General features: G+C 39.8%; 1 protein-coding gene across 4 annotated transcripts; it reads right to left on the reverse strand.

Annotated features, from left to right (window-relative positions):
• Positions 1-398: 398 nt before the first annotated feature.
• On the reverse strand, positions 399-11,298 carry LOC138002843 (serine/threonine-protein phosphatase 6 regulatory ankyrin repeat subunit B-like). 4 transcript variants are annotated; one of them, XM_068848825.1, is made up of 3 exons: positions 11,133-11,298; positions 9,229-9,289; positions 399-6,820 (listed from the first exon to the last, which is right to left on the reverse strand). In XM_068848825.1, the coding sequence occupies exon 3, from the start codon at positions 6,777-6,779 to the stop codon at positions 4,122-4,124; it is 2,658 nt and encodes an 885-aa protein (XP_068704926.1). In that variant the 5' UTR covers positions 6,780-6,820; positions 9,229-9,289; positions 11,133-11,298; the 3' UTR covers positions 399-4,121. The 4 variants fall into 4 exon arrangements, with proteins under 4 accessions (XP_068704926.1, XP_068704941.1, XP_068704933.1 ...); XM_068848840.1 differs by lacking the exon at positions 11,133-11,298 and adding an exon at positions 9,820-9,880; XM_068848832.1 differs by lacking the exon at positions 11,133-11,298 and adding an exon at positions 9,373-9,535.
• Positions 11,299-16,139: the final 4,841 nt, after the last annotated feature.

A 16,139-nucleotide genomic window follows, 5' to 3' on the forward strand; every position in this document is an offset into this window, starting at 1 on the left:
CTGTCAGGTTTTGAGGATGTGCCATTAAAAGCAAAATCAGTGAAAACAAACATATTCGGCTGAACATGCGACTGAAGGTCCCATTGGCCAGCTGGGAGATAATTATTAGGTAGATGATCCATTCTACATATTTTTGCGCTCGGGCACCTGGCCTTTGTACAAAAGCGAGGCTGGAGCTGTTATGCATTGGAAATATAATTATCATGGGAACGGTGAGATCAACACGTCGAAGCAGAGGTTGAAGCGAGGCTAACTCTAGCCTCGAGACCAACAAGCGATCAATCAGCTGGCCAGTTGGCAAAGCACATTATCGAAAGTTGTGGCCTATATATATTTCATGCTGCAAAGACGAAAAAGAAATCAAACAAAATTAAATCTTTTTTATTGAAGGAGCGACAGAAGGTAACTTTAAAAAATGTTGTTAATTGCAAAATCTACCATAACGGTCCCAGGCAAGGCATTTTGATTATAAGCCAGAACTCTATGAAAGTCAGTTCTCGATGAAGTTGATAGAGATTTCAAAAAGGATTAAGCTGGATCCATTGTTGAATTAGGTCAAGAAAAGAAGAAACAAAATGTATCTATCTCAAGAAACTCACCAGAGGTTAGAAGATGCGAGAGTTTTGATTATAGATTTCCACTGCATGGTAAAAAAAAATAAGATGATCGTTGACAGTTTCCATCTCTGTTAGCCATTTTACAAGAATCAGTGAGTTATGAAAAAGACTAAAATTTTGCTAAATTCGGACAAAATACAGTTGTGCACGTTTAGATCCAGGTATTTAAACGTGCATTGCCGGAGACGACGCCCTTCACACTGTTTCATGCTCATAGCAAGAATTCCAAACAACCACCACTATATGACACTGGTGAGGTAGTAGAGTCGTCAGACCCCAATCTTTCTGTTGAGTCGTCTTCAGAGCCGCAAGTGTGAATTACGTCATACATGTAAGCTGAGCAATCCCATCATGTATATAAATACAGTGAGGAGTTCAGTTCTCAGTCGGCCCCAGTTCTCGGCCACTTTTTGTTCAACGTTTACTTTTCGCGCCACAAATGAATCTGAATAAAAAGAAATTGCTTCCAAAGGTAGCTTGATTCCTTGTCTTTCGTCCTGCCAAGTTTTGAGTTTACAGCTACTATATACTGTGAGCACGTCGCGGTGACGTGAAGGTAGGTGAATTTGGTTTCCACAAAAACGTGTTTGTTTACGGCTACTCGAATCACATGGTCTAATTTAATTATATTTTATCCGTATAGAAGGCCCAAATGGGCCAATTCTTGGCATAAAGAACGTAGAGTGATAAAGCTATCTGTTAAATATAAACTTTTGCCGACCTGTTTTATTCTTTGACCTAAATTCATTCCTGAATATTTCCTTAGTACTTTTGCGTATTTGCCTATTCTCGGCCACCCTGGTCAACGTTGACAACACTAAAAAGCGCTCAAAGTTTTGTATAGAGTTTTCATGTCAAATCATTTGTAAAAGTAAGACTGTAGTGGAGTAGAATGTTCTGACAGTGGATATGACTTAAAACTATGAGTTCTGACTTAACGAACCTCGTTTTGAATTTTTTTGAGCCTCGCTTGACTGCATTTAAGAGAAAACTAGGTGTGCAAAAAGCTTCCTTTTCTAAAATGAAACAAAGCTCGTTAAGGATACTTTGCGGTCGAAATATGAAACACAAGCCGTATTAGTGACTTAACAACAAAAATTGGCGATAAAGCGTTGTTTATTCTGAGGAATCAAGCGCACTCTTTTGTGGCCGAGAACTGGGCTCTCTGGGCAAGCCGATAACTGGGCCCACGAACGAAGCCTCCATTTGCGTTATTACTCGGGAGAAAACAGCGTTGAGCAGTAGATAGCTTTACATGTGTAAACTGAATGCTGAAGCTAGTTGTCTGTGAAATTTCAAGTTCTTAAGGCTATTCCAAAGTAAGAAATACAAGTTTACGTTTTTTTGTGGCCGAGAACTGGGCCCCATACTGTATTGAAACCAGGCCCTAACATTGCCATCAAAATTAGCCTGCAATAACTCTCTCTTGCCATTCGGGCCGATTCATCTTAACCTTGCTTACATTAATCTCAATTATTATTTATTAATCTTTATCTTTCTCTGGTGTGGCCGTGACAGGAGATCATCTAGCTGTTCCCTGTTTGTCCTTTGGAAAACAGTACTACCGCAAGTTACCAAAATATAAACACCAAGCAGTCTCATTTATTAATCTTTATCTTGTAAGACATATTAGTCATAATTGTTTGCATTGCAGTAAATTTAATCGTGTTTCTTGTGAAGCACGTGAGATCGGGCTGTAGTCAAATCTTCATCCAAAGCAAATGGCTTTCATATTACAGGATGGCTATGTTTTATTCTATATTAATATCAGAGCTAAAGTACTGTTTTGGATCACGTTATTTTGTATTTGGTTTACCTTGCAGGGGAAAGCAAAGAAACGTACCAAAATGACTCTCAAGCGAGTAGTATTCAAAGCCATTGTGTTAGGTAGTTTGCCTTGTCTAAGCCACTGTTACACGTTGAAACTTTTAGCTGAAGCTGGTGTGCAACGGCGCTGCGAAACAAGTTTCAGGAGGCATTGCACCGTGTAACATGGTCGGTTTCGTGAAACTTTTTTGAACTTCCGTTGCGAGACAAGTTTTACGAAAAGTAGAACTGCTTTTCTTCCCAATATAACTTGTTTTTAAGCAAGAGTTAACATCAAAATACAAACAGAAAAGTACACACACAAATTTTATGACGAATGGAAATTTCTTATATAGTTTTTCTAGGCAGTAGTTAAAGTAATGTATCGTAAGTCGAAGTTTTTAAAGTAGTTAATTACTTCAGTAGCGTTGAGTAGTGTCTCTGTTAAAGGCCCACTTTCAATCGACAGGCTTTTCGACCGTTTCTTTTTGTTATGGAAATTCGCGTTCCTAATAGTAGCGAAGCGATCTAATTGGATGAATTTCAGCTTCAGCGGGATTTTCATACGTGAAACTTGTTCCGCTGCACGCAATGCCTGTCGGTTAAGGTGGGCCTTTAAAAGTAGTGTTTTAGGTGTTGTTGGTATGAAGGTTACTTTTTGTGCCGTACGTCTGTATGTACTGTTATACTGTGCGTAAATAAAATTTATTATGTGAAAAAAAAACTGCTTTCTACTTCTGCAACGATCGCAGCAATCGCAGTGGTGCGATCGTTGCAGAAGTAGAAAGCGCAACACTACTTCGTGAAACTGGTCTCGCTCGGTCTTATTACTACGCTGCGTAAGCCAATCACAAACCGGCCAAGGCCATGTAAACAACATTTCGAGACTAGTTTCAGCGTTCCCGAACGAGTTTCTTCAACCTTTTATGTTACACAGTGCAACGCCTGCTGAAACTTGTTTTGCAGCGCCGTTGCACATGTTTCAGCTAAACGTTTCAACGTGTAACAGCGGCTTTAGTGATAATCTCCTCGTCGTCTGTGTCGTTAAAGCTCTCTATCATATCAAATAAGTCGACCAGCATTCAATAAAATAGAAAAAAAGTTATTTAAAAGCCTAGTTCGATTTTTGCAAAAGAAAATCTTCATAATTTTCTCTTGCGAATCAATACCTTCTAGTGATAGCATTTAATACTGGTTGGTTTTATTTGTAATCTATATATATTGTTTGGAGGGGTGTTAATAGAAACTGGAAAAAATTATTTTCAAAATTGCATTAATTTAACAAACAGGAAACCGCTTAGCTGTATTTTCAGCATTTACCGTGGGATTCTAATCCTTTTACCCCTGTTTGTGTTCTGATTCCAGTATGGCAAAGAAAAATTGCAGGGGTACGCCGTGGCCACTTCTTGGCTCAGGTGCGCAATAAAAGAATGTTACCTCACTGCAACTTCCAACCGCAAATTTAACATCACCGATGGAAAATTACGAGTATATTCGCTCCACAAAAAGATATCTTGGCGTTATCAATTTTTTTAAAAAGTTATCTTGATGTCAAAAATTGAAGGTCAAATAGACAGAACTGAAACAACCATACATTTTTTTTGATAAATTCAAAATAATGAACAGGCAAAATCATGTTTCCCTACAACTCCAGTGCGAGTCATCCTATCAAGCGTCGAGCAATGTGAATACAACGGTTCACAGGATAATGCAATTGTAATGCCCATGTTTTCTGTCGTCGTCCAAGTGATTCGACACAATGCTATTCAAGAACTGCTGTACATCCATGTTACCTTCCTTTTCGGCAATAACCATTGCTGTGTCTCCATCGTGCGTGCGCTTTACAACCATCTCTACACCTTGCTTGAGAAGGGCATCGACGACTGCCACCGTACCATTTTTGGCGGAATAATGCAGGGCGTTCCATCCATTCTTATCGACAGCCTGTGTGTCAACTCCATGTGTTAGTAAGAAGTTGACGAGCTCTGGGTGACTGTAGCGGGAGGCGATGTGTAGGGGAACTGAACCGTCTCCCGCCTGGCAGTTTAAAGGCATGCCAAGCCTTTTCAACTGATCAATGACTTTCTCATGGCCACCTCTGCAAGCATAATGAAGGGTATTCCATCCATCGTTATCGCTCTCGTAAATGTTCCCACCATGTTGTACCAGAAAATCAATAATGTCAATGTGTCCTTTCAACGCAGCACAGTGCATAGCTGTGATGCCTTTTTGAGTCTTCTGGTTTGGTTCAATGCCGTTCTCTAGAAGGATTTCTACCACTTCGACGTGACCCCCAAGGCTCGCCAAATGTAACACCTTCCATTCCTCATTGTCAGCAGCATCTCGACTAGCCCCACGTGACAAAAGAGGAACTATTGCTTCCTTCTCCCCTCCTTTAGCCGCTAAGAGCAAAGGAGTTGAATCGTCGCTCGTTAGACAGTCGACCTCAACACCTAGCTCCAGGAACAGCTCAAGAATGGCCACGTGGCCATGAAAGCTTGCAACGTGTAGAGCATTCCACCCATTGTTGTCACGGATGTGTTCATCAGCACCCTTAGAAAGAAGCAACCTTACTGCCTCCGGGTGGTCGTGTATCGTGGCAATGTGGAGAGAGGTTCGTCCATCCATTGTCTTCTCATTAGGATCCAAGCCGAGCTCTAGTATTGTCTCTACAGCGATGACATGTCCATTTTGAGAAGCAAAGTGCAAGACGTTCCAACCTTGATCGTCAGTCGCTTTGAGATCACCTCCTTTTGAGACAAGAAGGTTTAAAGCACTTGCGTGTCCATTGAAAGCTGCCGAATGAAGTGGCACTAGGCCTTTGTCTGCTTGGACATTTGGCTGCATTCCATAGTTAAGTAATGATGCGATCACGTCTGCATGTCCACCCTGGCTTGCAAAATGAAGCACCGCCATGCCTTCTTTGTCTACAGTATTTAGGTCTCCGCCCTTAGAAAGCAAATACTCGATACATTGTTTATTGCCGCGAAGAGCTGCGATGCCAATTGGGGTTAAACCAGAGGACGTTCCAGCATTTGGGTCTATTCCTTTGTTAAACAATGCTTCCACAACCGGCAGATTGCCACCTTTACAAGCGTGGTGTAAAGCAGTCCATCCTTTATTGTCCTGAGCTAGGAGATCCGCATTCTGTGATAAAAGAAAATCCAAGACATCTGGATGGCCATGTCGAGCTGCAATGTGCAGCGGAGTGATCCCTAAAACTGACTTCGCATTAAGATCGATTCCTTGATTAATAATTGACTCCATGACTTGGAAAGACAAGCGACCACCTTGACTAGCGTAATGAAGCACTGTCCAACAATCCTTATCCGTGCCATTTAGGTCTGCACCCTTTCTCGTTAGGTACTTCACTACTTCAGATTGCCCATAACGGGCTGCAATGTGAAGAGGGATCGTACCGTGGGTTGTGCGAACATTTACATCAACTCCCGCCTTAATGAGCGCCCTGATGACTGATACATGGCCTCCCAGGCTTGCAAAATGCAGGGCGGTCCAACCAAACGCATCAAACGATTTTGGATCTGCTCCCTTAGAAATTAAAAATTCTACCACGTCCCGGTGTCCGTGGCAACTGGCAATCATTAAGGGAGTACAACCACCATTTATTCTTGTGTCTGCTTCCATTCCGTTCTTGAGAAGTGTTTCCACTACCTCAACATGACCATTTTGGCACGCCGAATGAAGAGCATTCCAGCCGTCATTGTCGACGACCTCGACGTCAGCACCACAAGATATAAGGAAATTAACAGCCTTCGAATGCCCATTCCTCGCAGCCGTGTGAACTGGTGTAGGGCCCTTCTTAAGTGGCACGTTGGATTTAACGCCGTGTTTTAGGAGAACCTCTATTACAGGAACATGGCCACCTCTACTTGCAAGAAACATCGCATTTCTGCCATTTCCATCGGCGACGTTTCCGTTGCACCCGAAAGTCAGCAAAAGGTCCACAGCTTTCTCGTGACCGTTCGAAGCAGCAAGATGCAGTGGGGTGGCTCCAGTGTTGGTTTTTACGTCAGGGTCAGTCCCGTGGACCAATAAAAGTTGCATAACTGTCACATGCCCACCAGAGCTAGCCCAGTGTAGAGCTGTCCATCCTTTTTCGTCCACACATTTGGCATTCGCTCCCAGGGAGAGAAGGTACCTGACAGTGTCTGGGTTTCCATACCGCGCAGCTATGTGAATGAGAGCCATTCCATGCGCTTTTGCATTAGCACCGACCTTTTTTATTGCTAGGCGCTCAACTGTCCGCACATCGCCATGCTTGCATGCATTCCACAATTTTGACAAGGTTCTTTTGTTTGCATGGACTACTCCTCCATCATGGCAGCCTGTCACCATTCTTCAGTGACATTGCATGATTCCCGGTGCCGTCTTTGTACCTGCAAAGGCAAAAAGACTTGTAATGCCGCTTTACCAGTAACATTTCTCATAACTCTCAGTGAAATTGCATTGGGATATTTTAGATTAACTTTGTGATGCAAGTAGTTTTCAAAACAAACCGTAGCACTTTTTTAAGAACTTCCAATCAAATTTTACTGAACTCAATTGTTTCAGTTGTATTAATTTGAAATACTTTGGGAGTAATTCTGGACAATCCGTGAGGCTGGGTTTAATAGAAGTCCCTAAGATAAACTGCAGGAGTGAAGCAGTGGTTTCTGTTTGGCGTGAACACTGCAGTTTAAAATTAAGAGATAACGAAATAATTATAACATTCTAAGACAATCCATCTTCTCAAACGAAATAAGAATTAACTTTGATTGTGTAGGCATGCAACTGTCGATTTGAATTCCCTCTTTTCTGTTTGAATGTAATTTATTTAATTACGGGATATTCTGTTTTTTGTTCAACGAACATTATTTCACTTCCATCCACGTACCTGCTTATTATCTAGGCATGTTAGTGGAGCGGTCAGAAAATATATTTTACGATATTGATGATGATTGCGTGCAGGCTTAAGATTTGTACATATGTTCATTAAAATGCACCCTACAGTGAATTAAATTAAATTTTGTTATTTTGGCCGCGAAGAAAAGAATATATACACCTTCTTTTGGCCAGGATTTGTTCCGGGTGGCTGGTAACATGGCTCGTATCAAATTGACCCGAAAAGTCAGGAGAATCAAAATAACATGGCCAGAGAACGATAGGGATGTTCTCGTTAGCAATTCGTACAGTTCAATTTAATTTTGCAACAATGACAAAATCAAGATTAAAATTATATTAGTTTTCAAATAACGGTTATAGATTTACGTGCGTTCTCAAATGATTTTGATGATAAAGAGACGGAGGAAGTCGAAAATACTATAATATTGAAGAAAAAGACACACACACTTCGTAATGCTTTTTAGACAAAGAATTAAGACAAACAGGGCGTTCTGTGCAGATTCAAGTACAAAGATAATCTTACTTTTCTCAAGCTTGGTTAATCAAAGAGAAATGAAGCCTTAATAACGACACAAACGTCACTCACTGAAGAATGGATAAATTAACCATGAAGAACAATTTTAAGCCAATATTACACAGTCGTGAAAATGCGAAAAACAGCTATACAGGCGTTAGTTAGGTACCTTATTCAATCTTCAAGCCATTTTGTTTCTTTTCTATAAGAGGTATACGTAACTCTAGATTTCCCAAACAGTAATTAAAATTACTCCTTTACAAATGACGAATGTCATGATTGAATTAACCAATGAAAAATAAATATATTCAAAGGTCGTACTTTAGAAACGATTCTACTGCGGTAAAATGACTCAAAAACTAAAGCGAACTACTCTAGCTTTAATGGAGAAAGACTCTCATAACAATACTCGCAGAGGTTTAGAACAATATAGAGTTGCAACGACCAATTAATAGCAAGAATCAAATAGCGTAAATTGCATCGGCAAGATAACAAAAAAAATCGCTGGCGTTCGACATTTTTAATGTAGGGTCAAAAGTCCTTTTTTGATGCGATAACTATGTTTTTTTTTTCTTAACTCTTCTTATCTTGCCGTCTTGCCAAGGTAAAAGTGAAATTCATTCACAGATGCACGGATGATACTAAGTTGAAACTGAGAAAAACTAACTATATACTGCCCTATAACAATTTTCATTGAGATTTGACGCCATATCTCGATCAATAGTAAATGAGTTTTTTCCCCTATCGCGCTTCATTTTGATCCAATCGCTCGGTGCTAATGTGTGCTGTCAAGCCAAATTCAAGAGTAATAATTTATGCAAACAAGAATCAATCAAAATGGCAGGTCTTCGCTTTTATTTACACTAAATTCCTTGCATGCGATCTGTGGTCATATTATAACACTTCGCCAACAATGGCGGATTTTTAGTGACTCGCTACCGTGGATATGCTATAACAATTTGTATTTAAAAACAAGCCGTTTAGTATGAATGGCCTGACAGAAAACTGACAAAAAGTACCCTTTCAAAGATAGAAGTAAAATTTCTAGGTTAAATTAATAACTATGTGGGATGCATTTCAAATTCAGTTCCGCCAAATTTCGAGAATGTTAACCAACACTCGATTCGTACCTAGTCGCCTTGCATAAGTTGAGCAATAAATCTTGAATTACTGGAGAGTTCTTCTGATTTTTTAAATGAAAATTTGACTCATCCAGAATGTGTTCATTGATTTACCCTTGCGTTCTCAAACGCTGACAACAAGGGAGCTGTCATGACATGAATCTAAGTCTTGAAAAAAAAACACCGTCACAGAAAACAAAAATAACGTTGACTCCAACAAGAATGACTTTATGGTAAAACTGAGTGTCATGAAAACCTCACTGCATACCTTTTCATTGAATGAAACTATCGCCTGGCTGCTCAGAAGAACTACCAGTATTTCAAAGTCCCTGCGAAGACACGCAAGATGCAGAATTACCAAAATATAAACAAAAAGTTGCACACAGCGGGAAAGCGAGGATAGCCTACTAACCGCCTTAAAGTAACGAAAACCCTTTGTGCAAAACATGAGAGACGGCGCTGAAAAGCTTTTCCGAGATCCTCAAGGCGCGAAAATGTTTTGCACGTTGGGGATTTTGAGGATTCCCACCTGAAGCCGAGCAACCCATTTGATTTCCAAATGGAGCATTTCTGATGGTTTTCGATTTGAATGATTTTTACATTAGAATAATACATAATTTATGTTTTTGGGCGCAAACTATCGGTCGTGCAACGCTGTCAACAGTATTTTAGAAGGCAAGTAATTTTCTCGTTGCATGGACGAGGCAGATTTCCTATTTCATCCAATGCAATGTCACCTAAAATATTTGAACTCCTATTCAAGACCTTGCGTCGTTCCTTGGGGTCTAATTACATATTACAATAATTTGTTAATCAAAAGAATATACACGTTTACTTATTAATTCTTTTTCATTTTCACCTTTGAGATATCGCCGCTTATATCTTGAAAGCTCCAACTTTTGACTTTATTTTATTTGTGGACACTTCAAAAAGTTCCAGGAACTAGATCATTTTGTATTGAAAACTTAGTATCTGCATAGCATTGTTCATGCGATGTACGAGATAGGCCGAGATATAATTTATTTATGATAAATGAAACTGAAGTTATATCTTGGAAATATTTTTTCACTGATATTTGCTGTTAATGTGAAATAGCTTTGTTTTATACATTTCATGAGGTAGCCTGCGGAAGAGCCACACGATTATTCCAAGAAGATTCTCGACGCAAACGTTCAAAAACGAGGAATTAAAATTGTAACAGATAAACACAAACTCCTATCTTGGTGGAAGCTGACTGTTAATCGTTTTGCGTTCTGTCAAATAACTGATATTTTTTTCGTTTCTTTCAGTTATGTAGACAATTTATCCAACTCTTCTTGTTATTCTATCATTATTAGACCTTATCTATTTATGGCAGCCGTTTAGCAATATTCCTTGTCTCCGTTTTTAGTCAGGTGCCTTTCGAGCCAAGATACACCGAGGATTAAAACGCCAGACTCTCAATTCTTTACATGTGTAGCATTATTTTAGTTTTAAGTGGTGCCTTTCCTGTCAGGGTACAGCGAGGACAGATGAACTCCTAGCTGAATTTTCTTATAAGCGAAATAAATTTCTCTTCTCCTGACTGGAAAATTACAAACGCAAACTTCATGACAAGGCCTGCCGCTGTCTTTCTTTAACCAATAAAATCGAGGGAAAGTACCAGATCTTTGGATTGAATTATCTAATAGACGTTTCATTGCATATCAATTCAAAAAAATATAACTGACGTTACGTAGTTCCATTCAAATAAAATTATAAGGTATTTCTAGAGAAAATTCATTTTGTGACCTGTTTTTAGAATCTCTTCATACTCGGGGTTGACTTATTCTTTAAAGGAGACTGAACTCTTGCAGACTGATTAAAATAACTGAATCCTTATCTATTTTTGTCGACAAACTTTTCCTTTTGTCGAAAACCCGCTCCCCGTCCACTTTTTCCCTTCCCAGATGAAACTTGCGATTGGTACACAGCGAAATACGATCGTTATGATATCGAATATAAACTTCATTCATTCGGCTATATCGAGTTGGATTTCGGTACCCACATCACTTTTCCAGAAGACTACTTGTTAAAGTTAAACATGGAAAGTTAAACATGGAAGAAGAATTACTTCTCCGAGGTCAAAAATTGAAACAGCAACAAGAAGAAGTACATGTAATGAAATTTACGGTTATTTTACATCTACCTCACCTTGAGCACGATGTTAAAATTGCTGGCGGCCTTCCTCAATGAATGTCAACTCCGTTTGCAACTAAAGGAGAGTTGCCGGTTTTAACGTCACTTGAAACCACAATCCATGTAATTAATGCAAGTTGAAGATATGTGGCGACAGGTGGGCACAAAAACTTATGGTGAACTGATATAATTATGCAGAACTGACGCCTGAATACGAGCCGCTCACGTGGGTCAAATAGAGAACGAATCGGAGTTAAGTGTCGACGGTATCCCATAAAGAAAGAAAACGAAACTCGTGTTACTTAAATTAAAATAGTAAAATTTTTAACTAAAGTAATTGTTGTTCCATCGGGCGGAAATTGTCAAGACAATTTGCTGACGTGTTCTACTTATAACGACATAATCTTTCTTACACGCACGTGATGAAAGCTCAATTACATGTCTCAGAAGGTTGTTTTTCCTGTCAAACCTTGACGGTCTCCTAGGGAACAAGAAAACACGGGGAACAAGGGTGCAGGGGAACGAAGACAAGACATCTTATGGAACAAGGTAACATGAGCCATCTTAGGAACAACATAAAAGAAACATGAGAACAAGGACTCCCCCCCTCCCCCGGGAAGTCCTCAATTTCCTTCCCTGGTTGCGAGGAGCGACGAAGGAAGGCTTTAATAGGAGGCTGCGTTTAAAGTATACTAAAGCACTTTGCTTTACTTTAACTCACACCTAAATCTTTTAACACAAACGAGGAGGGATACCAAATGATATTTTGCATGCAGAATCACGTGAAAGTTATATTCAGCCAAGTTATCGCCTAGATAGGACGAGAGAATGTGAAAAGAAATTTAAATATCAGTTGCCACTTATCAAAAAGCACTGATTCATTTCCAGCCTTCAATTCCCAACAACAGGAGACAGTAGATTTAATGCTGTAGAAAATAAAGCTTTCAATAGTTTTCATTTTCTTTGGGTCTCCCCAGCTTTCCACAGAGAGAGAGAGAGAGAAAAAAAAACAAAACAAAACTGAAACGACTGAGGCGCAGGTGCGTGCTATATTATGGCAGCCGACCAGAAATAATGTATTGAGATAGTTATAAAACTCGACAAGTCCTTTTTTTTTCTCATATTTTTGTCAGTATTTTTGGCCTTCACAGTGCACAAAACGCACCTTTTTTCAATAAGATAACCAACCAAATCTTTCGATTAAATTATGGGTAACTTTGTTGCGTACCAGTGCGAAACGAAAACGAAAGAATGTGGACTACAAGGTCAATTCAACATCGATTGCAACAACATTATTCTCGCTTTCGAAAGTTTTAAGATTTCAAAGCCAGTCCCTCGATGACTATGATAAAATTTGCTACCGCCTTAAAAAAAACCTGCCCCCAGGTGAAAATTAAACAAAGCTGAGCTCCATTTATTTCAATTATTCGTTCTCCCAATCAAAGTTGAATTATTCCTTTGATAAATTGACACCTAATGATAATTTATCAAGGAAACGATACATTAATTGTTGAGAGAGTCATTTTTAAATGAAATATTAAAGTTGCACTCTGGTCCCTTTCTGTTTAAAATTTCGTAATTTAATTAGCTTTGTGATTCGTACCTGCTACAAATCTAATTTTCTTATAAATTAAACTTTTGAAGCCATCGAAAAAAATCATGCTTTACACCTGAAATGTTCAAAATCACCTGGTGAGACCGAGTAAAATGCATATAAACCGTATTGAACCATGTGGCTAATGATGTCAGATTTTTGCCTTTACAGGAACTAAGTTCAATTTGAATGATTTTTCTTAATTTTCGTACATCTCAACGACATACTTCGCCCAAAGTGTAACATGCGATAACGAGCTATGAGAGCTATGACTACCTCAATCCTCAAAAAATGTCTAAATTTTCGAATCTAACTTTTTGTTGCTTCGCTCGAATAACCAGTTAATACAAACTATGACCGTGGAAGACGAAACTGTGTATGTAACCCTGCAAGAATGAAATATGCGCTTGTTAAGGACACACTAGGCGATAAGTCGCTGCGACACGTTGCGGGCACAAGTCGCCGCAACAATTTGCCTTGTGACACCGTTAATTTTATGAAAATCATTGTTTGTCGCCGCGATCAGTCGCAAGAATTCAAACCAGTTTGAATTCGTTCGACTAATCGCAGCGACAAAATTAGCGAAAGCAGCGTTGTCGCACCATGTGTACACTTCCGGCAACAATTCGCTTATTATTATTATGGCTTATGGGGTTGGTTAGGGACATATTTTCACTGGGGGTGGGTTGGGTGGCTTAACCTTGTAGGGCACTTCGTGTCCTTTTGTTCTGTCCACCTAGTATTGATAATGAATCTGTAAATAAATGTCAAGCAGCTGTCGTGTAACTGACGCGTAACAGCTGCAAGACAAACCGATAAATGAAAGAATTACGTAGTTAAATGACCAAGATGTGTTATGAGCCTCCTAATTTACAGGGGACGGGATCACGACTAAGAAGAGACGGAGCCGGAAGATAAAGGTACGGGAAGTGGGGGGTTCTGAACCCCTTGTAACCCCTGCTAACTTACGTTAATTTATGATCGATAGTCGGTCTAATAGCAATATGTAAATGTGAACGCCCTGATAAATTAGTTCAGTTTTTTTGAGAGGGGGGATGGGACAGTACAAGAAGAAATCCTGAGGAGATTATACAAGCTGCAAAAGTTAGACCATTGTTGAACAATTTCGTTCTATTTCATCAATTAATTTATTATACTTTTAATACTTAAATTAAATTTATTTTTTATTCTCGTTATTTACCAATACCCTGGATATGAATGAATGACCAGAATGACGTACTTTGAAAGCATTGACAGGAAGGCGATAAAGACATTTAGCACTGCAATGGCGAATGAGCAAAAGAGTCAGTTCACTATGTTTATCTGTGAATATATAAAGCTGTCGGTTAATGGGCTTTTCTACCTGCCTCGGCAGTAAAGAGCTCCAAACGCGTTTTATGACCGTTAGGGGGCTCCGTTAATAAGGCCGAAACAGCTGTCCATGGCCTCCGCTACCCGGGAGATATGACTGTGCGCATGCGTAAGGCTCTCCAGGCTCTGGGATTGGTGTTCGTTCGGTTCTTGCCTCGGTTTCCAATTTAGAAAAAAAATCCCGGTGGGTAGAGATTTCGGCAGGAAATCTGGGTATCAGCTTTAGTTTTACATTTACGCAGTCACTATTTCATGTGAAGATCTCCAATGCAGTGTTGACTTATTGATGTAATAAATATAAGCAAAGAACGTGCACATTTGTTTCTCACGTTAATTCATTTCTCTACGCCCGTACCTAACCCATATCCGTGATATCCTTGTTTCAAGGCTTTAGTTAATTTTATTTTTTGAATTCCTTTGCCGGGAAAAGCTTATCACATACGGGCACGCGAGCTTTGACTTAAATAAATGTACCAAACAAATAAGTACGTATGCTAGATCGATGTGGAAGAAGGTGACATTACTGTCAAACACTTAATTAGAAGCCCACGACAAGAGAAACAACGACGTCGGCACTGAGAAATGACCCATTTCTGACAGCAAGGCTTCTCTCCGGCAGGAACACCTTTAATGCGCAAGCTCTGGAACCAGAAGCTGATGACCTTGAAGCTTTTAACTCTGGTTCAGAGCTGGGGTTTTTTCAGTTTAAAAATTTTCTTAGTTTTTAAGGGTTAAGGCATCCTTTTCTGAAAGCTGCAGTCATACCAAGATTGTCAACTGTGGCGTAAATCAAAATTTCTCAGCAGAACTTGGCCCTTGCTCAACACAGTTTATTCACAACATTTGCATACTCTCAGATGCCATTGATGTCCCAAAGGCCCACAGCAACCATGGTGACCACAGTGCCTTTTTCGTCCCTGAGGACAGGAGTAAAAATGCCAGTGCTACTAATTCAACAAGAGGTAACAAAGAAATGGTCATCAGGAAAGGGTCTCTGATTACAGTAATTCTACAGCTACCTTTTGCCTCCTGTTACAATGTGGCGACGTCAACCCAAATCCTGGCCAGGAAACCAGTAGGCCTAGGCCTTCAACGAGAGGCAGAAAGCAAACTGCTCCCCGATATAGTCAGTGTGAGAAACTGGTAGCAAAGAATCATAAATGCTGTTATTGCACCACGTGTTTTGAATTCACGCATGTTAAATGCACCCAAGTAATATTTTATAAATCTGAAGCACGTCTCGTCCACAAACCCTAAACAGTGGATCTGCCGCAAATGTATTGGGAGTGTACCATCTTTCTATGCATACGATATCTCTGTCTCGGATGACGAATGTCTGATCAACTCTAGTAACGAAATCATTGATGATGATATCCATTTACAAGCTTTGTCTGGAAATGAAAAACAACACAAGATAATGCATATAAAGCGTTAAATACCATGGAAACCTATAGGTTTTGATATCTCTTAACCAACGGTTAGCGCTAACCAGGCCTCAAGCAAACGGCCTCTGGAAGCCAAACGAATTTCTCAGACTGGATACAGACTTTTGAGGATCTGCAAAGTACAAACGTAGCCTCGTGAGACGGTATACTACTCTTAACTGGGGATATTAACCTGGACATGTTCCGCCCTGAAATGTCTCAGGTGAAGCGTTACAATGAATTGTTAGACTCGTTCAGTCTCAAGCAGATGGTCACTAAGGCAACACGAATAACAAAGACTAGTAAAACCTTGATTGATCACATAATTACTAACACGCCGAAACGCATTACTTACACTGAAGTACTTCCATGTCCACTGGTAACCGACCATGACGCCCCGTATGTTTGCGTGAATGCGCGGATTACACGTTATGCACCTAGACACAAGCTCATCAGGAACGAAAAACGATTTTCTGAAACGGCTTTTATTGACGACTTTGTTGTTCTGCCATTTGCAATCGTGTATGCTTTCGACGACCCTAATGACAAGATCGGGAAAAAATAACAACACTGAGTTTCCACTGCCTTTCTCACATACCTCATTCTTTTGATTTATTGAAAAAACAAGAAGAA

The sequence above is a fragment of the Montipora foliosa genome, chromosome 1, assembly GCF_036669935.1.
Source record: "Montipora foliosa isolate CH-2021 chromosome 1, ASM3666993v2, whole genome shotgun sequence".
Classification (NCBI taxonomy): domain Eukaryota; kingdom Metazoa; phylum Cnidaria; class Anthozoa; order Scleractinia; family Acroporidae; genus Montipora; species Montipora foliosa.